The sequence below is a fragment of the Triturus cristatus genome, chromosome 1_2, assembly GCF_964204655.1.
Source record: "Triturus cristatus chromosome 1_2, aTriCri1.1, whole genome shotgun sequence".
In the NCBI taxonomy this organism is placed as follows: domain Eukaryota; kingdom Metazoa; phylum Chordata; class Amphibia; order Caudata; family Salamandridae; genus Triturus; species Triturus cristatus.
Window position 1 is genome coordinate 1162343353 of NC_140580.1, and position 23296 is coordinate 1162366648.

At 48.5% G+C, this 23296-nt stretch overlaps 1 protein-coding gene across 1 annotated transcript in view; it reads right to left on the reverse strand.

Annotated features, from left to right (window-relative positions):
* Positions 1–23296, reverse strand: part of HMCN2 (hemicentin 2) — a 769579-nt gene that overhangs the window by 325547 nt on the left and 420736 nt on the right. The window contains exons 24-25 of the mRNA XM_085613971.1: positions 6499–6771; positions 6198–6281 (exon numbers count right to left, since the gene is read on the reverse strand). Coding sequence (XP_085470097.1) covers positions 6198–6281; positions 6499–6771 — 357 coding nt within the window. The remainder of the gene's footprint in view (positions 1–6197; positions 6282–6498; positions 6772–23296) is intronic.

A 23296-nucleotide genomic window follows, 5' to 3' on the forward strand; every position in this document is an offset into this window, starting at 1 on the left:
GCTGACATATGCCTTGGCAGTGTAGGTGATGGGCATGGTACATAGTGATGTGTGCCATGTCGACTCTTTGTTTTGTCCTGCACCCAGACACTCAGCCTGCAAGGGCAGTGTGTGTGTGTGTAAGGGTACAGGGCCTCTGAGGGTGGCACAATGAGTGCTGCAGCCCTTAGAGGCCTTCCCTGGCCACAAGGCCCTGGGTACCTAGGGTACCATTTACTAGGGGCTGACATGTGGCTAGGGTTTGCCAATTTGGAGTTTGTGTGGTTTAGGGAAGGAACATAGGCCCTGGGCACCTGATTGGCAGGAACCCAGGGTACACTCAATCAAAGTACATTCAGCAATTTAGCAAAAAGTGGGGGCATACCATGCAAGAAAGATGGCACTTTCTCACACAACCCCCCCCCCCCCCCCCAAACGAAAGGTGATGAGACTAACCTTGTCCTATGGAGTCTTCATTGTCTAAGTGGAAGAACCTGGAAAGTCCATCTGCATTGGCATGGGCAGTCCCTGGTCTGTGTTCCACTTCAAAGTCCATTCCCTGTAGGGAGATGGACCACCTTAGTAGTTTTGGATTTTCCCCTTTCATCTGCATTAGCCATCTGAGAGGTCTGTGGTCAGTTTGAACTAGGAAGTGAGTGCCAAACAAGTATGGCCTCAGCTTCTTCAGGGACCAAACCACAGCAAAGGCCTCCCTCTCAATGGCACTCCAACGCTGCTCTCTAGGGAGTAGTCTTCTGCTTATAAAAGCAACAGGTTGGTCTTGGCCTTCATCATTGGTCTGGGATAGGACCGCTCCTATCCCTAGCTCAGAGGCATCAGTCTGCACTATGAACTGCTTGGCATAATCTGGAGCTTTTAGAATTGGTGCTGAGCACATTGCTTCTTTTAGGGTGTCAAAAGCCTTTTGACAACTAACTGTCCAGTTAACTTTCTTGGCCATTTTCTTGGAGGTGAGTTCTGTGAGGGGGGTCACAATGGACCCATACCCCTTCACAAACCTCCTGTAGTACCCAGTCAAGCCAAGGAATGCCCTGACTTGGGTCTGGGTTGTTGGAGCTATCCAGTCCATGATGGCCTGGATTTTGGGTTGTAAGGGCTGTACCTGGCCTCCACCTACAAGGTGGCCCAAGTACACCACAGTGCCCTGCCCTATCTGGCATTTGGATGCCTTGATAGTGAGACCTGCACTTTGCAGAGCCTCTAAAACCTTCCCAAGGTGGATCAGGTGATCCTGCCAGGTGGAGCTAAAGACAGCAATATCATCAAGATAAGCTGCACTAAATGACTCCAACCCAGCCAGGACATGGTTCACCAACCTCTGGAAGGTGGCAGGGGCATTCTTTAACCCAAAGGGCATCATAGTAAACTGATAATGCCCATCAGGGGTGGAGAATGCTGTCTTTTCTTTTGCTCCTGGGGCCATGCCAATCTGCCAGTACCCTGCAGTTAAGTCAAAGGTACTGAGAAATTTGGCAGCCCCCAATTTGTCTATCAGTTCATCTGCTCTTGGGATAGGGTGAGCATCTGTCTTGGTGACAGAGTTGAGCCCTCTATAGTCCACACAGAACCTCATCTCTCTCTTTTCACCCTGTTGATGAGGTTTGGGGACCAGAACCACTGGGCTAGCCCAGGGGCTCTCTGAAGGCTCAATGACCCCTAACTCCAGCATCTTGCTGACCTCAGCTTTGATGCTTTCCTTGACTTGATCTGACTGTCGATAGATTTTGTTCTTGACAGGTGCACTGTCCCCAGTGTCCACATCATGGGTACACCAGCTTGTCAGACCAGGGGTCAGGGAAAAGAGGCTAGCATATTGTTGCAAGACTTGCTTGCAGTCAGTCTGCTGTTGGGCCGAGAGGGTGTCTGAGAAAATCACACCATCTACTGACCCATCTTTTGGGCTGTAGGATAGGAGGTCAGGGAGTGGTTCACTCTCTGCTTCCTGTTCTTCATCAGTCACCATCAGCATGGTGATGTCAGCCCTATCATTGTAGAGTTTAAGGCGGTTCACATGGATGACCCTTTTGGGTGTCCTGCTAGTGCCCAGGTCAACTAGATAGGTGACCTCACTCTTTCTCTCTAGGATAGGGTAAGGGCCACTCCATTTGTCTTGGAGAGCCCTCGGTGCCACTGGCTCCAAAACCCACACCTGTTGCCCTGGTTGAAATTCAACCAGTGCAGCTTTTTGGTCATACCAGTGCTTCTGGAGCTCCTGGCTGGCCTCAAGGTTCTTGGATGCTTTTCCATATACTCAGCCATTCTGGACCTTAGGCCAAGCACATAGTCCACTATGTCCTGTTTGGGTTCTTGAAGAGGCCTCTCCCAGCCCTCCTTTACAAGACACAGTGGTCCCCTTACAGGATGACCAAACAGAAGTTCAAAGGGTGAGAAACCTACTCCCTTCTGTGGCACTTCCCTGTAAGCGAAAAGCAAGCATGGTAACAGGACATCCCACCTCCTTTTGAGTTTCTCAGGGAGTCCCATGATCATACCTTTTAATGTCTTGTTGAACCTCTCAACAAGGCCATTGGTTTGTGGGTGGTAGGGTGTAGTAAACTTGTACTGCACTCCACACTCTTTCCACATGTGTGTTAGGTAAGCAGACATGAAGTTGGAACCTCTGTCTGAAACCACCTCCTTAGGAAAACCCACCCTGGTGAAGACACCCAGGAGGGCCTTGGCTACTGCAGGAGCTGTAGTAGTCCTAAGTGGAATTGCTTCAGGGTACCTAGTAGCATGATCCACTACTACTAGAATACATTTGTTCCCTGAGGCTGTGGGAGGCAGCCTGGGCAGCCTCAGAGCAGACGTGGATTGTAAGTTAGCTGTAAGGGGACATCTCTAAGATGCCCTCTGGGGTGCTTAGTACATTAAATCCCATACTGGCATCAGTGTGGGTTCAATGTGCTGAGAAGTTTGATACCAAACTTCCCAGGCTTCAGTGTTGCCATTATGGTGCTGTGGAGCTCGTGTTTGACGAGCTCTCAGCACCATGTACTCTTAAATGACAGCACTGCACTTACAGCGCCCAGGAATGGACCCGGGTACTGTAGGGGCACAGGGCTCCTGCTCCTGTGCCCACACCATAGGCGTAATGCACCCAGCTAGAGGGGTGGCTGACATATGCCTTGGCAGTGTAGGTGATGGGCATGGTACACAGTGATGTGTGCCATGTCGACTCTTTGTTTTGTCCTGCACCCAGACACTCAGCCTGCAAGGGCAGTGTGTGTGTGTAAGGGTACAGGGCCTCTGAGGGTGGCACAATGAGTGCTGCAGCCCTTAGGGGCCTTCCCTGGTCACAAGGCCCTGGGTACCTAGGGTACCATTTACTAGGGGCTGACATGTGGCCAGGATTTGCCAATTTGGGGTTTGTGTGGTTTAGGGAAGGAACATAGGCCCTGGGCACCTGATTGGCAGGAACCCAGGGTACACTCAATCAAAGTACATTCAGCAATTTAGCAAAAAGTGGGGGCATACCATGCAAGAAAGATGGCACTTTCTCACATTCACTGCCTGCCTTACTTTCACAAACCCACCCTACTGTGGCAGGTCACTCTGACCTGCCAGCACTGTCTTCCTTGCCCTGATCAAGCCTGCAATCTTCTATTCCCTTTCTAGCCCCGCCTCATCCCAGCCCTGTGATACCTCTTATTCAGCGCTCCCATCACTAACCATCTACTTCACTGCAATGCTTGCGTATCTTACGCAGGTATCTTTTAACTACAATGCTCGTGCTTTATCAATAAAACATCTAGGAAGTCGAGCCCTGACTTCTCCGCTTGCCTACCACGCATTAATACCGCCTCCGGTCTCTAAAGTTCCAGGACTGGCCGAGTTAAGAAATCCTCATCATTTTCATCCCTGTTTATTTTCAGTGACAATAGTTTATTTACATTTTGAAATTGAGAAAGAATTGTGTTCCCCTACATGAATAATGAAACATAACTGCAACAAGTTATTTAGTAATGAGAACATATGGACCAAAATGAATTCATTTTATATCATATAAACATGGTCTGTGATTGTTGTCATAAAGTAAAAATAAGTCTTTCAAATACTAAATAAACTAATGTCAAGACAAACATGACTAGGGACAGTCTTGAGAGGCAGGGCGTTTTGTCCAATTCGTAGCCATACCCTAACCATGATGACCCAAAGGAGCACTCGGCCCTCTGATTGGCTGCAACGGAATTGATTCAGAAGTCACAAAGCCTCTTTCAAATCAAGAAGCTGTGACAGGACCCGATCTCTGTAAACCAGCAGAAACGCCGAGCTGCCTTGATGCCACCACGGGGTATCAATACATTATTGTCCACACTGTATGGAGCCCTTTCATTCTGTTATCCACCCATGCTACAGGGAACCAACCCACTGACAAATTGTAGAGAAGAGCTGTGACTTTACAAAGACAAGAAGTCACATACCGGGCCAGGTTTTTTCAAGTGATCGAGAGACATGCCCATAGATTCCCAAATCCCATAGATTCACAAAGCCCATAGATTGCCAAAGCCCATAGATTCACAAAGCCCATAGATTCACAGACCCCATAGATACCCAAAGCCCATAGATTCACAAAGCCCATAGATTCACAAAGCCCATAGATTCACAAAGCCCATAGATTCACAGACCCCATAGATACCCAAAGCCCATAGATTCACAAAGCCCATAGATTCCCAAAGCCCATAGATTCACAAAGTCCATAGATTCCCAGAGCCATAGATTCCCAAAGCCCATAGATTCCTAAAGCCCATAGATTCCCAAAGCCCACAGATTCCCAAAGCCCATAGATTCCCAAAGCCCTTAGATTCCCAAAGTCCATAGATTCCCAAAGCCCATAGATTAGCATGGTGCAAAAATTCACAGACCCCTTAGATTCACGTAGCCCACGGATTCAAAAGCCCCTGGATACACAGAGCTTCCAGATTCGCATAGACCACGAATTCATAGATTCATGTAATCCACAGACTCACATAGCCCAGGGATTATCAAGTTCATTGATTTCCCTTTACCCACAGATTCACAAAGCCCACAGATTCAGAAAACCCACAGATTCACATCGGTCATAAAGTTTGGAGTAACCATAGCGCTTTATAAACTGCCATAACATAACATTTAATAGCCCACAGACTCACACAGCCCATAAATTTACATAGGCCACAGATTCAGAAATCCTATAGTTTCACAAAGCTCACAGATTCACATGGCTCATAGAGTCACATTGGCTATAGAATCCAAAGATCATATACTCTATAGCCCACACATTTGCATAGTCAAAGTGTAGGCCACAGTCGCAATTTCTTTTATTCAGGGTACATATCTACTGGCTCACAGTTCTGTTTCTACCATTAGAACGAAATTTAGATGCCCTATTTATCGGAATGAGTTAAGAATATAACTTCTGTGTTACACATCCAAATACAAGATTTCCCACCGCATCGTCTGAGTAAAGCTAGACTCCTCGGCCAAAACTACCTTGGAGTCTCAAGGAAACTAAGGAAGCCTTGATTAACCTTTGCTAATAGCAGCATGCAGAGCCTTGGGCAGTATGAATACCTACAACACACCTTTATTACTGCTAGGTGTATCCTACTGCCAATCAGATCTGGAAAAAGTATGACACCACCCTGCCTCTTTCGGAAGTGCTCCCAATGACAGAAGGTCCCCTTCACTGTCAGAATGCCCGCACTCCCTGTGTATGTCAATTACACACTTTATCTCCTGTATACGTATACCTCATCGACCTCTGCAACCCCAAGAAGTGCAAGAAGTCCTGCTCCCTGTGAGAATGCCCGCACTCCCCGTGTATGTCAACTACACACTCGATCTCCTGTATACGTATACCTCATCGACCTCAGCAACCCCAAGAAGTGCAAGACGTCCTGCTTCCTGATCACTAAATCTATCCTGTATGTCCTCTCACCTTCGAATACCTCTCCTCTCCTATGAGTATGCTCACCGGCATGTGAGTATGTGAAATCTTCTGGCAATACCGCTCCTGTGAGTATCCCTCCCCAGTACATCTGCTGGCACGGGATACCCCCTTTGAGTACCCCCTTCTCCTGTGATAAGCTGCCTTGTTGGGTACCTTCCTGTCAGAATAGCTGCCCTTATGTGAGTACCTCTCCTCTCCTTTGATTAAGCCATCCCTCCGGTGAATACTCCACGAATACCCCAACTGCTGGGTGATTAGCTCTTACCTTGCACGGGGCAGGTGAGTTCTACCCTGTCATGAACCTGCTTCTCCAGCAGGACATCGGCTCCATCAAGGAAAGAAGGGGGCTCTGTGGACCGAAGAAGGAACAGACAGTTAGCCAAGCAGCACAGTGGGCCGTACACTCACTACCCAAGCCATCCTCTCTCTACTCTCCTGCCCATCTAACTCAGTGGGTCCTCATCCCCTGTTAATCCATCTTTACCTCGGCTCTCCTTCGCTTGGTGCCTATTGAGCAGTTAGCTGATGCCCAAACATTCTTCCATAGGGATTGACCCAGCACTTACCTAATACTTCCAGGACAAACTCCAGCGCATCCTGCCCGGCGCTGTTTGTGGCGACACATCGATAGTGCCCAGAATCCGAGTGCTGGACATCCTCGGCAGTGATGGAGCCATCTGGGCCATCCAGGTGCTCCTCCGCCCCCACGGACACGGCGACACCATCCTTGTACCAGCGGAGTGTAGGAATCGGGTCACCCTGGGCCACACAGGGCAGGACCAGGTTCTGCCCCAAGAGAGCTTTAAGGATCTTTGGCCCTCGACGGACTCGAGGCGGGACTGAAACAGGAAAGAGAGTGAAGCGCAGTCAGCTCAAGAACCTGGATGAACCCAGCTTTTGTTGTTGGTACAAGAGGTTAGCTACAGGAACCTAGGCACACGGAGATCAGGGGCCTCCTCCTATTTCTGGAGAAGGAGGTAACTCAAAGGTAGAATCCAACAGAGGAATTTCCTCCGACATAGAGATAGTATTTGGGGTGGGGGGGGCAAAATTTCAGGGCTGGATTTGCCAACAGACTTTCCATTTGCAATTTGCTATTTGTTGAACACAGATATTGAAAAGTAAAGGGGGCAAGGCTGACCCCCAGGTACTGCCCAGCATAAAGGTGTGGATGTGTAGGGCGAACATCTTAATTTGACTAGTGGTGAACCATTGGTTAAAATGACCTGATCCCAATGATTACATCTACGATAAGATCCATTTGCTGCACAAAATGGGGGTGTACCTTGTGCAAGGTTAGAAGATAAACCTATGACAGCAACACAGTAGACATCCTACGTGAATTTGACTTTGGTCTAGTTCGCTTGCGTTCACGCCGTTCATGTGTAGAATATTAAAATGCGGTGATGCGTACAGTCAGTGTCAGATATCATCCACTATGGGATTGTATAAGAAGCACTAATACATGTATCATCCACGAAACAAACAAACGTAATCGCTTATGTTTGGTAGCACTGGATGATAAACATGCATACGGATAGTCAATAAGCTCGGTCATACAGACAGTGTGTACATAATACTGATCAATGCTATTGCTGCCACTACACTATTGCATACTTGTCCTGAAGGTTATGGTATAGATATAGGATAATTAAAGAGTCAAGTGGCATGTTTAGGTATATAAAGAGAAAGTGAATGGATCACATTTATTAGAATGTATAGTTTGATTGCAGGTCATTGTTGCTTGTCCAGAGGAAGCCTTTTGACAAACTTAGAAGGCTGAAACCTATCGACACTATATGGAGGCTTGTGTGAATAATTAACATACAATCATGGAACAAAACAATGGCTGGAAACTATGCCAACAGAAAATGCATTGACTGTATTTGAGACTTTTTAAGCCTCTACTTAAATCTGTGTCTTGAGCCTCTGACCTTATGTGCATGTACAACGTCAAGGGCTGCTAAATGATTAGTCTTTCCTGTAAAAAGGTTATATCTGGAACACAGTCGTAAAGTTTTTTGTATGTTGCACAAAATCTAAAGAAAATGTGAAATGATATGCACTTATGTATCCTGATCTATTAATGTGACACAACAATACATTTTATACCCCAAATTCCTGTAATAATTGAAAATTTAAACCAAGGCACCTGAAAACAGGTGACCAGGAAGTTGGTTCTAATCTAGTCCCAGGAGAGAAACTAGTTGTGTTCATTTACATCCCCATCTCGCCAGCATTACAAGGGAAGCCCCCCCCCCCCCGCTTCATTCATGGGTGGAGGCGCAGCCTTTTCCCCCTAATCCCTTGGCCTGGGTCATCGGGGGACACTACTCCTAATTTAGAAGGTGGACAGACCACAAAGGGTGGGCAGGGCATTAGGGGTCATAATCTCATGATGGAAAAAATGTGTCATCAGGGTGAGGAGAAACAGCAGAAGGGAATTGAATTTCAGACTTGGGGTATTCGTAACACCCCGATTACCCTTCCCATGATGTACCCTCTCTGGAATCAAACCTTTCCGCCAGGGTCCCACCACTTGATTCTAACTCGGCGGGAAGCCAGTGGGCCACTGACGGTGGTATGGAGTCTCAGTTTCCACCATGTCCATGTTGCACAGCTAGTGGGTTTTGTGGGTGGTATACTGGCAGGGGGTGTCTCTGTCTTTTTTTTTTTTAAACCTGAATATTGGGACCTCAGAAGTCACCCCCCAGTCTTGGAGCCATATCTGAACCTTTATACAGACATCACCATCTAAAGCACATATGACCTCAGAAGGATGACGAAACAGTGCAGAGCAAAGGAGCAGTGCTGGGGGAGGGGCACTGTGAGGCAGGAATGAGGGGGGGGGGCTGAGGGGCAAGGGTAAGATAAAAGAGGAAAAGGGAAGTTCTACACCTGTGGCTACAGGAGGCGCCTGAGGTGAGACCAGAGGTGCATTACAGGTTTTCAAAAACAAACATAGGTTAATGACTTCTTTAAAATTAAGAGGTGCAGTTTGTCCCTAGGCCGAGTGCCCCTTAAAGACCAAAGACTGGTGACTTGTTAATCACAGTTGCCTGAGGATAGACTGACCGTCCCTTCCTGCTGTTCATTAGTAATGGCCTGGTTACTTACGAATAATCTTCATTACTCCTAGTCCTACTCGCCCTCGTCACTACTCATGATGTGACCCCGCCCTGGCGATACAGGGAAGTCCAGGGAGGCTGAAAATAAAATCCTCACTGCTGCAAAGTGACCCCAGAGATACATAAAGGCGTGGACAGAGTTGGCAATTACCCAGGGCCCCCACCTTCCAAGGGCCCACATGAGAAAATGAACTTTCTCTCTATTTGATCCCTGTCTATTCTATTTATATGAACCCCTCTCGCTCTCTACCTTCCTCTACTTCTGACTCTGTCTCTCTACCCAGTGCCATCTTAAGGATTTGTTTTGTCCAAGGCAAGACATATTCCCACTGTTTTTCTGTGCGGTCCTGTTAAAGTTTAACAAATAAGTATTGTTTAGCATGATGTGGGCTTGGATTATCAGGGAATGGGTAATAAAATTCAAAATTGTTCCATACCTGGGCCCCCAAAATACGTTCTGCCCAGGGCCTCCAGACTCCTTAAAATGATACTGGTGACCCCTTTGTGTTTGTGGGTGTTCACACCACGTTTTTCATATTTTTGGGACTCACCTGCTCTGTGGTTGTGCTCTAACCCCTAAAACATGTCAAACTCAGCTTGACACTTGATTGGCACACTTACATTTCCTATAAAATGGTCTACTTGAATTGTGTGATTATTCGGCTGTGGCATTTTCCACATAATTATGAATTTGACGCATTTGCTATATAATCCATCATCTGCTGCATAATCTACAGGGTTTAACAAAAAAAGCCTTCACCAAGGCTGGCCGGCCATCTTTCTGCTGCTAAATACTATATTTGAATGTCGCACCAGTTCTAATGACATGAAACCTTTGCTCAGAGAGTGTTAACACGTGTAAACATTTCAAAACAAAGCGGTAAAACTATACAAAAAAATGTGCTGCATTATTTCCCAGCCGTTAAAGCCATTGTACATGTGCAGAAATACACATCTGGTATGGAAACCTAAATCTCACTTGTGGACTATGTGAGAAAGTGGCTCTGTATATACTGTTTCCAAATAGGTACAGGGTGCATTGAGTCCACAGTCCCCAGAGGTTTGGCAGAGGCTAAAGTTAGATATAACCTTACTCTCTAAAGTGGTAGCTTGGTCGAGCAGTAAGGCAGCATCAGAGGACAGTGTAAAGCATTTGTTGTACACACTCAGTCAGCAAATGGTCTCACACACTCAAGAACTGAACTCTAGGCCAATGGTTTATATAAAAAATATATGGTTGTTTTATTTTAGAACCAACAATAGGTATCAAACGAATAGTTTCTTACCTGTCGGTGTAGTTTTGCAGCTTGAAGATCTTTCTGGATTCACTATGCTGTGCATTATTCCGCGATCTTGTGGTTGGGTCCGGATTCGTAGTCTTTTCTTTGTTTTTTTTTTTTTTTTGTAGCCCAGGTGGGCGTCGACGTCCACCATTTGGTGCACCTCCCGTGACGTCGTCGTGCTTCCTGCGGAAGTCCCACCTTTGGGGCGCCATCTTCGGGTTCTTTTTTCCTTTCCTTTTTTTTTTTTTTTTTTTTAACCCTAGGCGATTGATTAATCCTTCTTGTCCATCTTCTGTATGTTTTCATTTCTTTGATCTTTTCCATTTTACCCCCTCTTCCTCCAGCCTCATCTTCCTGGCGGAGGTGGGTGGGTTCGCTAGTGAATCCAGAAAGATCTTCAAGCTGCAAAACTACACCGACAGGTAAGAAACTATTCGTTTTGCAGCGTGAATCTTTCTGGATTCACTATGCTGTGCATAGACTTTGTAGCGGTTTTCCTAATTCTGTGGCGGCTGGGTGGTAGATGAGCGTTGTTCGTTGAAAATGTGCTGAAGCACCTTCTGTCCAACCTGTGCTTCCTTGTTCATCTGAATGTCCACGCAGTAGTGTTTCGTGAACGTGTGCACAGATGCCCAAGTTGCCGCGAGGCATATGTCCTGGATGGGCGTGTTCGCCAGGAAGGCCACGGTGGCCCCTTTCTTCTTTGTGGAGTGCGCCTGCGGCCCCTCCGCTAGCTCCTGTCCAGCCTGTTTGTGGCAGAATTGAATAGTGAGGGCAATCCACCTTGCGATGGTGCCCTTAGTCACTGGCCTACCCATGAAGCTAGTAGCAAAGGACACAAACAGCTGTCTCGACTTCCTGAGTTCCTTGGTTCTCTCAATGTAGTGCATCACCGCTCTTCTTGCGTCGAGGGTGTGCAGGGCCTTTTCTGCGTTTGAAGTCGGGTTTTGGAAGAAACTTGGTATCTGAATACTCTGATTCATGTGGAACGCCGACACCACCTTGGGCATGAAGTGTGGGTCCGTTCTCAGGACTATTCTGTCCCTGTGAATCTGAATGTAGGGTTCCTGCAGCGTTAGTGCTTGAAGCTCGCTCACCCTGCGTAGTGAGGTTATGGCCACCAGAAAGGCCGTCTTCATAGTCAACATCTGCAGTGTGGCCTTGTGAATGGGTTCAAACGGTGCCTTCATGAGCTCCGTCAGGACCACATTCAGATTCCATGCCGGCGGCGGCAACCTTTTCGGGGGGGCCATCCTTTTGGCTCCTTCCATGAATCTCCTCACCACCTGCGAGCTGAAGAAACTTCCACCTTTTTCACCTCTGGTGTAGGCCACGATTGCCGCTAGGTGTACCCTTAGTGAGCTCGAGCAGAGGTTACTCTTTAGAAGGTGTGTGAGGTACCTCAGTACTGTTGAGTCTCTTGTCATTCTGTTTTGCAGGCCCTTTTTCCGGCACCACACAGTGAACCTCTTCCATTTTGCGCTGTAGCATTTTCGTGTAGTTGGTTTCCTCGCCTCCCGTAGCACTCGCATCGTGCTCGGCGGCAATCTTAGGTGTGCGAACTCTAGGTCTTCAGGAGCCATGCCGCCAGGTTGAGGGTCTCTGGCTCTGGGTGCAGGACCTCTCCGTTTTGCATTGAGAGCAGGTCCTTCCTCCTCTCGAACCTGTATGGGTTGCCTTGTGCCATTTCTTGAATTTGTGAGAACCATGTCTGCCTCGCCCACTGCGGAGCCACCAGGATCAGAGTCATGTTGCTGGTTCTGCACTTGTCGAGCACTCTGTGCAACAGGGGTATCGGTGGAAAGGCGTAGGCAAATGTCCTCGACCAGCTTATCCATAGGGCATTTCCCTTGGATTGCTGATCTGGTTGCCTGGACGCGAAGCTTTGGCATTTTGCATTGTGGCGTGTTGCAAATAGGTCTATTGTGGGAGTCCCCCATCTCCGGAAGAGTTTCTCCGTTTCCTGGCCATTGAGCTCCCACTCGTGTGATGCTGAGGTCTGCCTGCTTAGCCAGTCTGCCTCCACATTGTCCTTCCCCGGTAGGTGAATTGCCAGTAGATCTATCCTGAGAGGTATGGCCCATCTCCAAATCTCCTGAGCTAGGGGTGAGAGTGGGAACGACTGTGTCCCCCCTTGTTTGTTGATGTAGAACATCGCCGTGGTGTTGTCTGTTTGGACCAACACCCTCTGGTTGAACAGGTGTCTCTGGAATGCCTTCAGGGCTAGCAGGATTGTTTTCAACTCGAGGTAGTTCATATGGCGGACCGCATCTGCTGGAGCCCATAGACCCCTCACTCTGAGGTTGTCCATGTGCGCTCCCCATCCCTTCTGCGATGCGTCCGTGGTAATGGTCACTGTTGGGATTGGTGGTGTCAGGCTTCTCCCTGCTGTTATGTTGTCTCTGTTCCACCAAGTTATCTCCTCCTGCACTGCGTGCGTAACAACCACTAGATCCTCCCAACTTCCATTTGCTTGTGACCATTGCTGTTGTAGCCATTCCTGGAATGGTCTCATGTGCAGGCGTACATTCGGCACCAGCTGGATACAGGATGCCATCATCCCCATCATCTTGCTCACAGCCCTCACTGTCAGAGCTCGCCCCTTCTGGTAGAGCTTCGCCTCCTTCAGTAGAGCATCTGTCCTCCTGTCGCTGGGCACTACTGTACTGTTGCGGGAGTTGATCTTTGCCCCCAGGAAAATCTTCACCTGTTCCGGTTCCATCGATGATTTTCCCCAGTGGATCGAGAATCCCAGATTCGTGAGGGTGTCTGTTACGCGTTTTGCGTGCCTCTCGCACTTTTCGCGTGAGTTTGCCTTGACCAGCCAGTCGTCCAAGTAGGGGTAGACATGTATTCCCTGCCTTCGTAGGTGTGCCGCTACCGCCGACAGGCATTTTGTAAAGACCCTTGGTGCTGATTTTAATCCGAAGGCCAGGGTTGTGAACTGGTAGTGTTCCTGTTCGATGTTGAATCTTAGAAGGCCCTTGTGCCTTCTGTTTATTGGGATGTGAAGGTAGGCATCCTTGAGGTCCACGGTGACCATGAAGTCCCCTTCTCTTATCTGTGGCAGAACCTCCTGCAGTGAAGTCATTTTGAACCTTTGCGTTCTGATGAACTTGTTTAGGTAACGGAGGTCTAGTATGGGTCTGAGGTCTCCGTCTACCTTCGGAACCACGAAGTAGTTTGAGTAGACCCCTTTGTTGCGTTCTCTGAACGGCACTGTCTCTATGGCTCCCTTTTGTAGGAGTTTCCGCGTTTCTTCTCTGAGTATTAACCAGTTCTTGGGCCGATCTCAGTCTTCCCTTTGGTTTCCTGTTTGGAGGTCTTTTCTCCAAATCTACGCAGTATCCGTACTGCACAATGTTCCGTATCCACTTGTCTGTGGTTATACGCCGCCACTCCTGAAGGTAGAACCTCAGTCTTCCGCCTACTGGTGTCGTATGCTCGTAGGCTCTTGAATCTTCTCTTCCCCCTGATGACACTTTTTTGCGCCTCACCCTTGGGGTCCTGACGAGGGTAGGCGTCCTCTTGCGTGCTGAGTCACTTCGACGAGGGCTGTTCGCCCCCTCTCCTCCTTTGGCCACGTCCGTTCCCTCTCCCGCGAAAGGACTGGCCCCGAGGTTGATATTGCCAGTTTTGCTTCTGCTGACCTTGTCCGTGACCTTCACCCTGCTGACTTTGTTGGAACGCCTGGTGCGACGTCCCCTGCTGGCTTCCTCCCCTACCGTAGGGTCTCCTCGAGGGATTTCCTCGCCTCATTCCCCTCAGCTGTAGGGCCCCCATGGACCTCGCCGTCTCGTTTTCTTTTTTCAGCTGGGTGAGCTTCTCGTCCACTGTTGCTCCGAACAGTGTCTCTCCGTTGAAGGGGGTGCCAAGGATGTTGTTCTGCACTTCCGGTTTGAATCCCGAGATTCTTAGCCATGCATGCCTCCTCTCTGTGACCCCTATGGCCATGAGTCTTGCCGAAGTCTCTGCCCCATCCAACGCCGTCTTTATACAGGAGTTGGCGATGTTCTTGCCTTCGTCTATCAGGTGAGAGGCTCTCTGGCGGTATTCTTCGGGGAGGTGCTTTACTAGCTCCCCCATCTCATCCCAGTGCTGGTATTGGTGTCTATTGAGGAGTGCATTCGAATTCGCCATGCGCCAGTGCATTGCGGCGTTCCTCTCGACCTTTCTTCCTGTGAGGTCAATCCTCCTGCTCTCCTTATCCGGAGGTGGGCCCGAAGTTGCTGGTACGTTGGCCCTTCTCCTGGCCGTGGAGGCTATGATGGAGTCCGCGGTCACGCTACCCTTGATGTAAGGGGGGTCCAGGGAGGAGTGCTTATATTTCTTCTCTGTCCTGGGCGTGATCGACCGGCAGGTCGCAGGTTCCTTGAAGGCTTCTCTCCCCTGATTCATCACGCTTTGTAGCATGGGGAGGAACTGGCTCCTTGTCTGGATGGGGAGCAGTGTCTCGACGAGAAAATCGGCTTTCGGTTTCTCCTCGTCGAGTTTGACGCCGAAGGCCATTGCTGCGCTCCTGACCACCATATTGTAGACCCCGATGTCGTCGGGTGGCGAAGGCCTCGAAGGGTACGTGTCCACGGGCTCCTCCGGGTTTTCGGTGTCGAGATCGTGCCATTCGACGTCGTTGCTGGTAGATGCCGCCGATTCGTAGAACGACCGTTGGTCTTCTTCCTCAGCTTCTCCCTCATAATAGGGCTCTTCTTCCTCTTCGAGATCCCTTGTCAGCCCTTCGGCGTCGAACTCGTCTTCGACCTCACCGACGTCCGCCGATGAAACCGTTGGAATCTTGAATTCCTTCATCCTGGTGTCGAACTCCTTCTTCCTTTGAAGGATGTTCTCCATTTCGGCCTCGAGCCGCCTCTTCTTTTTCTCCATCTCGGAGATGCTTTCGGCGTCGACCGCGGGTCTTTTCGATGAAACTTGCGTCGACGTCGAACGTTCTTTCTGCGTCGATCGTCCCGTTTCATGGGATGTTTTCGACGACCCTTGCCTTTCGGCGTCTTTCGGCACCAGGGAGTCCTTTTCTAAGGATCCGCTCGGCCTCTTGTCCGTGGTTCCCCCTTTGGACGTCGAAGTTTTCGGCGCCGGGGCTCCCTTCGTGGACTTTGACTCAGTTTTTCTCGAGTCACCCTCGTGTATTCGAGGTACTTTCTGTTTTGCGCTCGACGATTCTCTTACCTCGTCTTCTTTTTTCTTGTCGGTCTCTACGACCGTGAAGTTTTCGGCTGTCTCGGCGACGTTGTCCTCGTCGTCCGTGGAGAGGCCCAGATCGTAGAGCGTCGGGGGCTTCCCCTTGCCATCCATGTTGGCGTTGGCTCTTCTCTGTCGCTCTCTCACCCTGAGTGTCTTCGGCGCGAAGGCTGAGCAGGCGTTGCAGTCGATACTCTGGTGATCGACCGGTAGGCAGAGGTTGCAGACCGGATGCTGGTCTTTCTGCGCGAACTTGTGGTGGCAGTTTGGGCAGAACTTGAATGGCGTCTTGTCCATTGCGCTCAGGGTCTCTGAGCGTGCATTCTCCAAGGCCGTCGAAGAAAAAGGGCGCTGGTCCTCTTTTCTTCGCGCTCCTGATGAAGTCTCTTCCTTTCCTGATATCTTCTAGTGATTCTATCGACGAAACTCGCTTTTCTTCCTTCTTCCTCCGAGTGTAATTCTGGAGCTTCCCGATGACGATCCAGACCCAACGGCGGAAAAAAGAATCTGAAGATGGCGCCCCAAAGGTGGGACTTCCGCAGGAAGCACGACGACGTCACGGGAGGTGCACCAAATGGTGGACGTCGACGCCCACCTGGGCTACAAAAAAAAAAAAAAACAAAGAAAAGACTACGAATCCGGACCCAACCACAAGATCGCGGAATAATGCACAGCATAGTGAATCCAGAAAGATTCACGCTGCAAAAATATACTTTCTCAGAATGAGATGCTTTAGTTAAATACTTTGCAAGAGGCAATTGACTTGAAATGCAATAGTTACAGTTTGCTGCAATAGGCAACACAATTTCAAACACAATAATACATTGAGCTCAATGAGAATTTTAAGTTATATGCAATTGATTACTATCAGGATTACTTTTCTAACTCCAGCACTGGATCCTAGATTCAGCCCTGGGACAGTTCTTGGAAACAAGTGAGTAAATACGTTTTAGTTACTGTTGTGATTTTTAAGCAATATGTTGCTATTTTAAAAGTTGACACAGAAACTTTTTCTGATCAAATTACCAATGGCATCCTATGGAAGGCAATTCACTTAGCAGGTAAGTGGGGTTATGGTTACTTTTTCTAGGTCAGTGTTGGATCCTGGATCTAGCACTAGTGTACCACCCGTAAGCAGTTGAGAAACTGTGTTTAAGTTATACAGGCGATTTTTTAAGGTTATAAGTTTGCAAAATCGACAGAAGAAATTTCACAGAAAAACAGTCAATGGTTTCCTATGGAAGAAAATTCGAGTTACAGGTAAAGTATGTTCGTGTTACTTTTGTAATCCAGTGCTGGGCTCCTAGGTTCAGCACTGGGACATCTATCTAAAACAGGCAAGTAATTATGTTTTTATCGTTGGCACAATTTTTAAAGAATATTTGCAAGTTTCAAAAATCGGCACTTAGAAACTCAGCAAAAAGCAGGCAATGATATCCTATGGAAGGAAATTCAAGTTACTGGTAAGTACAGTTAAAATTACTTTTCAGGGTCAGTACTGAGCTACAAGATGCAGCACTGAGGTCTCTCCTGATAACAGGTGAGTAAATCGGAATTCGTTGTTCGGCTGATTTTAGATTAATATTTTAAAGTTCCAAAACTCCACACTTAGAAACATTTCCAAGTGAAACCAGTCAATGTTAGCCTACGGAAGAAAAGTGAGTTATCGGCTTTTAGGTAAGTACTCGACTGGCAGAGTTAAGGTTCTGCGCATAGACTCAGGGGTCTCCCAGGGTCAGGTAGGTACAGTTGTTACACCCTCAGCGGCACAGGGGCAGCCGGGTGCAGAGGTAGTTAGGCCCAATGTTATCCAATGAGAGGCAGGGGGCCTTCGGTTGGTGGCTGCTGGCGAGCAGGCCACACGGCTGTGGGAGCTGGGCTCCTGGTCACTTGCTCAGGGCAAATGGGGAAGTAGATTAGGACATAGGTTGCACTGGCAGGGGCACTCGGGCGGCTGGGTGCAGGATGCGTTTGAGCAGTTGGGCGCGCCATGTTATTGAATGGAGATCTTGGAAAGTGAACAAAGGCTGCAGGCTCGGGGACGGAGGCGCTTCAGGAGCGACCAACACTTCGAGGGGTAAGTTGGGATCTTGGAGGATAGGTAGGCACCCAGGAGTTGGGCACAGGGGGCCGTGGGGCGCCGGGTGCAGGGGTGTCTTTTGATGTCGGAAAATCTTACACCCTGCTGGTCGGGGTTGGAGGGGTCGCTGGTTCTGAGGCTGCAGGCGTCGTCTGGGTCGTCGAGGAGGGTCCTTGGGCACTGGATTCCAGGTCAGAATTGCCGGGGGGACGTCCTCAGGGTCTTTGTCCACTCGGGCACAGGCCGGGCTCGGCGGGTGCAGAGTGTGCTGGATTCGCGGTTCCTGACTGGCACCAGGGGTATTGCTGTTTGAGCAGAACCACTGCTCGTGGGAGTCCCAGTCTTGGTAGAGTCTCAAGGTGGTCAGGTTCTCCGGGGTTTTTGAGGTTGCTGACCACTGAAGGCGCCGGAGTCCCACAGGAGCAGGTTCAAGGATCAACAGGCCGGTAGGGCTGGGGTCAAGTCAGTTGGTGTCGTCCTCTTGTTAGCAGCTGCGCGGCGGGTCTTCTGGTTTCTTGATCTTCTTGCTTGTTTTCGAATCGTGTTCTGAGGAAGGAAGGTTCAGGTTGCCCCTAAATACTACATTTAGGGGCGTTACAGGTAGGGTGAGGGCAGGGACCAATGGGTCCCTGTCCTGGGGTGAGTACACCCCCTATCCTGCTCCTCTCCGGTGGGAGGGAGGTAGGAGCCTAGCTGTGATTGGGCAGGGCTCCCCATCCTCAAGATGGCCAGAGCCCGGAGTTGTGCTTCACCTCGCCTCTCCCTTCTGAGGGGTGGGGTTGGCACAGGCTGGCACACCCCCTTTCCTCACGTAGGGTTTCCCGCCAGAGTGGTGGTCAGAACCGGTGGGGGCCAGTTGCTGAGTACAGCAAGTGGCCTGGAGAAGCTCACAAAGGCGGCATGCCTTTGAAGCTTCCCCCTGCCCATCCTGGGGGAGGAGCCCTAGCAGCTCGCCCAGGATGTGCATTGTTGCAGGCCCAGGAGAGCGGGGGCTCTCCACCCAGGGGTCCAGCAATATGTCTGCTGGGTGGCAGCCTAGGCAGCCTCTCAGACAGGACGTGGATTGTATGTTAGGTTCAGGGAGCAACTCTAAGTTGCCCTCTGTCGTGCATCTTACATGAAATCCCACTCTGGCATCAGTGTGGGTTTAATGTGCTGAGAAGTATGATATCAAACTTGTCAGTCTTCAGTGGAGCCATCATGGTGCTGTGGAGTTCATAAAGACAACCTCCCAGCACCATATACTCTTAGTGGCATCACTGCACTTACAGTGCCCAGGAAGGGCCCTGGGTACTGTAGGGGCACAGGGCTCATGCACCTGTGTCCTCGCCACTGGCATAGGGCACCCAGCTAGAGGGGTGGCTGATGTATGCCAGGGCAGTGGGTTTGTGGGCATGGAACACAGGGATGTGTGCCATGTCGACTCTGTGTTTAGTTCTGCACCAGGACACTCAGCCTGCAAAGGCAGTGTGTGTGTGTCAGGGTACAGGCCCCCTAAGGGTGGCACAATAAGTGCTGCAGCCCTTAGGGGTCTTCTCTGGTCACAATGCCCTGGGTACCTAGGGTACCATTTACCAGGGGCTGACATGTGGCCAGAGATGCCAATTGGGTTTAGGCTTTAGTACAGTTTTTAGGGAAGGAACAAAGGCCCTGGGTACCTGATTGGTAGGGACCCAGGACACACCAAGGAAAAGTGCATCAGGTATCAGGCAAAAAGTGGGGGGGTTACTGCAACAGAAACCGACTCCCGTGGAAACAAGGCTTCAGGCCTACCCTGTGTGGAGGTTTGGCAGCGACCTAAACCCTGCTGCACGGACCCGTCAAAATCATGCTTTTGACAGGTAGGAAAACATGTGTTTAAATATTTAAATGTTACCCCGAAGTGCACCTTCCTGCCCACAAGGTAGGGTACATAACATTCAAGTGTGGAACACTTGTGACATTAGAAATGGCATATTCCCCCAGTGACTAGGCCCAAATCGACATTGGACCTGGCCAGGCTGTAGCTGGCACAAAGGAAAAGTCAAAGTATAGATTATACACTTTAGTCAATAACTTTGACCTGCACCATACGGTTTGTATTCAAAGACTTATTTTTATATTTAATAAAAGTCCATTCTAATGGTTAAGTTGGATTTTAATTAAATATATGGAAAATCTAACTTTTAGAAAATGATCATTATCCTGCTTAAAGATGCTGAAGGCTAATTTGCATTAGCTGTCCAGCAACTGCCCAGCCTGCTGTCAGCCAAATTAGGTGTGTAAGAGATGTAACAAGCATTAAAAATGCAATAGGTCTCGCCTTTGATTAAGTTAAAGCCATTTGCGTTGCTATACAATACCATTAGCAAAGCAAATGGCTTTAACTTAATCAAAGGCGAGACCTATTGCATTTTCAATGCTTGTTTAAAGGAGGCCTCGAAACGGGTCTCTATCGTGCTCTGTTTTCTGCCCTGGCACAGGCAGTCTGTTTTTTCCCGGACTGCAGAGACAGCAGGCACATCATGTACGCTGCTCACACTGCTCACTTCTCACTAGAGGAGAAGTTACGGCATGACGTCATGCCAGGTGAGCGTTGTAGGGGAAGGGAAATCCTTTAAAGAGAGTCATTCTCTCTCTGGATTTCCCTTCTCTTTTTGAAACTCAGGAGCAGCGACATTGTTGTGGTGTCAGCAGGGCTTTAAGTGGAAGCTTTTGCAATATCATATACAAGCCATAGTTGTTGCTTATTTATCCTATGCAACTAACAACCATTGACAAAGCCAATTGTCCTGACTTGTTGTAGGCAGTGGCCGAAGTGGGGGAAAAAAAGTAGGGGAACTGTGGGCGGAGAATCAGAGGGCGGGAATAACCCAAGGATTGGCTCAGTGGGCGGAGCCAGAGCTGTGGCCAGAATGCGCAAATATCCCAATTTTTAGTATTTGTTTGGCATTTCACTGCCCAGTTTAATCAACCAATGGATACACATGATTATATAAGGTTATAATGAGTTATTGACAGTAAAACACATTCACATTGTGGGATATGCTTCTAATCACAGAATGTCCCAAATACGATAAAATGTGGAAGCACAAGCCATTTGTCGCAGAGCCATGGTGTTTATCATCAGCACTTCTCCCTTTTTCCACAACAGCAGTTCAAACATGAATGGCAAAATATCCTAGTTTGCAAATGTTTTCTATATAACTCTGGCTCTGCCATATTTGCCTCCTAATGCAAGATCTGCTGCATGATCTGATCATTTAAACTAATAAATTGTTTATAGCTCAAATGTATCAAAAGTTAACAAAAAATGCGACTTGTTTTGCTGCGGAGTGGATGGCTTATTGCAAAGGGTGACTGATCATCTTTCTCACTGTTGCATTTGTATGTTACACTGGTGCTAATAAGGCAAAATCTTTCCAAAGACTGTTAGCATGTGTACTCATGTCAAAATAAGAAAGTGTCAGAAAATATACTGCATTACGCGGCAGCCTTTTTTTAAATGCATAATTTAGTCAACACTGTGGCATAATTGTGTCCTCCTTTGCTGCATATTTAATTCCAGTGGCCCCACAGCAAGCAGCACATGTTTAAAGTGCTTGTGAATGAAGCAGAGAGACTGTGAAGTTTGCGAACTTAGTTTGGTGTGCGTGCCAAATTCTGCATTGCCAATCCCTGGTGAGTTGCAGCTACTACTTCTGAAACAAGGCCAATGGAGCTAACTATGGGTGAGGCGGACTGGCCTCAAGGGCACTGGCGGTGCCCTGTGCATTAATGTTTGTTATTACCCTCTAATGGCCCCCTCTGTCATGGATTACCTCACTACCACCCTTTAACAGTGCCCCTCAAGTCTCCATAACCACACTCTCTCTCAGATGCATTTAATTTGATTTACAGCGCCACTCATACCAGTGTAGGGTGTCAGAGCACTTTACATCACACACATTACTCAGAGACAATCAATATGTGTGTACATCACTGTATAGAAAATGTTACATAAGACTAAGGACTACAAGGTGTAGGAGTCACATGACAACCATACTACTAGGCGGTATAGTTTAATAGTGATTGGTCTGGAGAAACATAAACTCAGAATTTTAAAACTTAATACCATGGTTGGGGGTACTCTTTAATAATCAGAATTGATTTCTGTCCAAAAGAACACTTTTTGCAACATTAGGATAATCAAAGACTGGGGGGGGGAAACATAACACTCTAATTTATACCTTGCAGGTTGTATGCAGCTCTTAGATGAAAGTTAATAGCTCACTGTTGTATGTTAGGATTTTAACTTCTAAACTGCAAGTAACAAAAGGAGCTCTCTGACAAAAGCCCACTGACCTATTTACATTATGTGCACTTTGTGATTTGTGTAGGAAGGTGGAATCTGACTACATGGTTGCCCCACTTTTTTCCTGGTGTTTTGCTGGTTTTTGACTTAGTCTGCCTGGGATCCTGCTATTCAGGACCCCAGCCTATCTGCTTTCTCCCTTAAATTGATTACAAGTACTATAGGTACACTCCCGATTGGATTCTGGGGTACCCTTATAAGTCCCTAGTATATGGTATACTATGTACCAAGGGCATAGGTACCCCCATAGGCCTACCAGGGGCTGCAGCATGTATTGTGTCACCCCTGGGAAGCCTTCCAAAATGACACCACAGGTCTGCTACTGCAGCCTGGGTAAGGTGGTGCATGCACCCCTTACTGAGATATAGGTTCACTATATCTCTCCATATCACTGCACATACAAACCTATCAGTCACCCCTATGGCAGGCATTACCAATCCTGAAGGCAGGGTGCTGGGTTTTATGTGAGAGGGTGCCCATGCATGAGCAGAGCCCCTCAGCAGCCTTCAGAACCTTTATTCTGGGGTTGTTTGTGATGCTGCCAAACCATACATTCTTAAGTGCATTATAACCAAACTGTAAATGCTAACTTTGGAATGGCTGCACGGAAACATGTGGTATTTGGTGTCAAACACTTTGGAATCATACCCCACACCAGTAACTGGTGTGAGAGTATGATCCCACCCTTCTAGAGGGAGAGACATGACAGCACCGGTATACCCGGCACCAGCTAACAGAGCCCTGGCATCACAAAATGGATGCTGCCAGCCACAGACACGAGTCTGCCCTCCTGTTGCTGGACGAAACTCCGGCAGGGGAGGCCTGGACAATAGGTTTCCTTTCACAGGGAGGTGTCACCACCTCCCAGAAAGACTTTAGTGTATTGGGGCTGGGTGGGTGCACTCCAAGAGTGCTTTGAAGTTCAGCACTGGGGGCACATTTGGTGTCCCTGTGCATAGTCCAGCCCCTGCAATGGCGCGAAACTGGACAAAGGAAATGGGTGTAGCCACCTCTCTTTTCTGACCCTCCCATAGGTGGGTCCCTAAAGTTTGTCCCACCCCTTCCTTGGGTATAAGAAAGGAACCCCTGGCTCCAGGACTTTAGATTACACCTGGACGAAACTCTGATACTGAATCCTGGAACTTCAACGATCTACATTGAACTAGATAAGTAAAAAATCTCCCTTGGAGTAAATGAGTTACTCCCCTGCAAGGCAGGCACCAAAGACAGATCTGAACGGTTTGCAGCTCCGAAGCTCCCACCAGACTCCGAAGAATTTTGTAACATAGGAGGTGGGTTTCCGTGGTCTTAGAGGTCGAACAGTGCCCACAGCAAGTCTGAGGC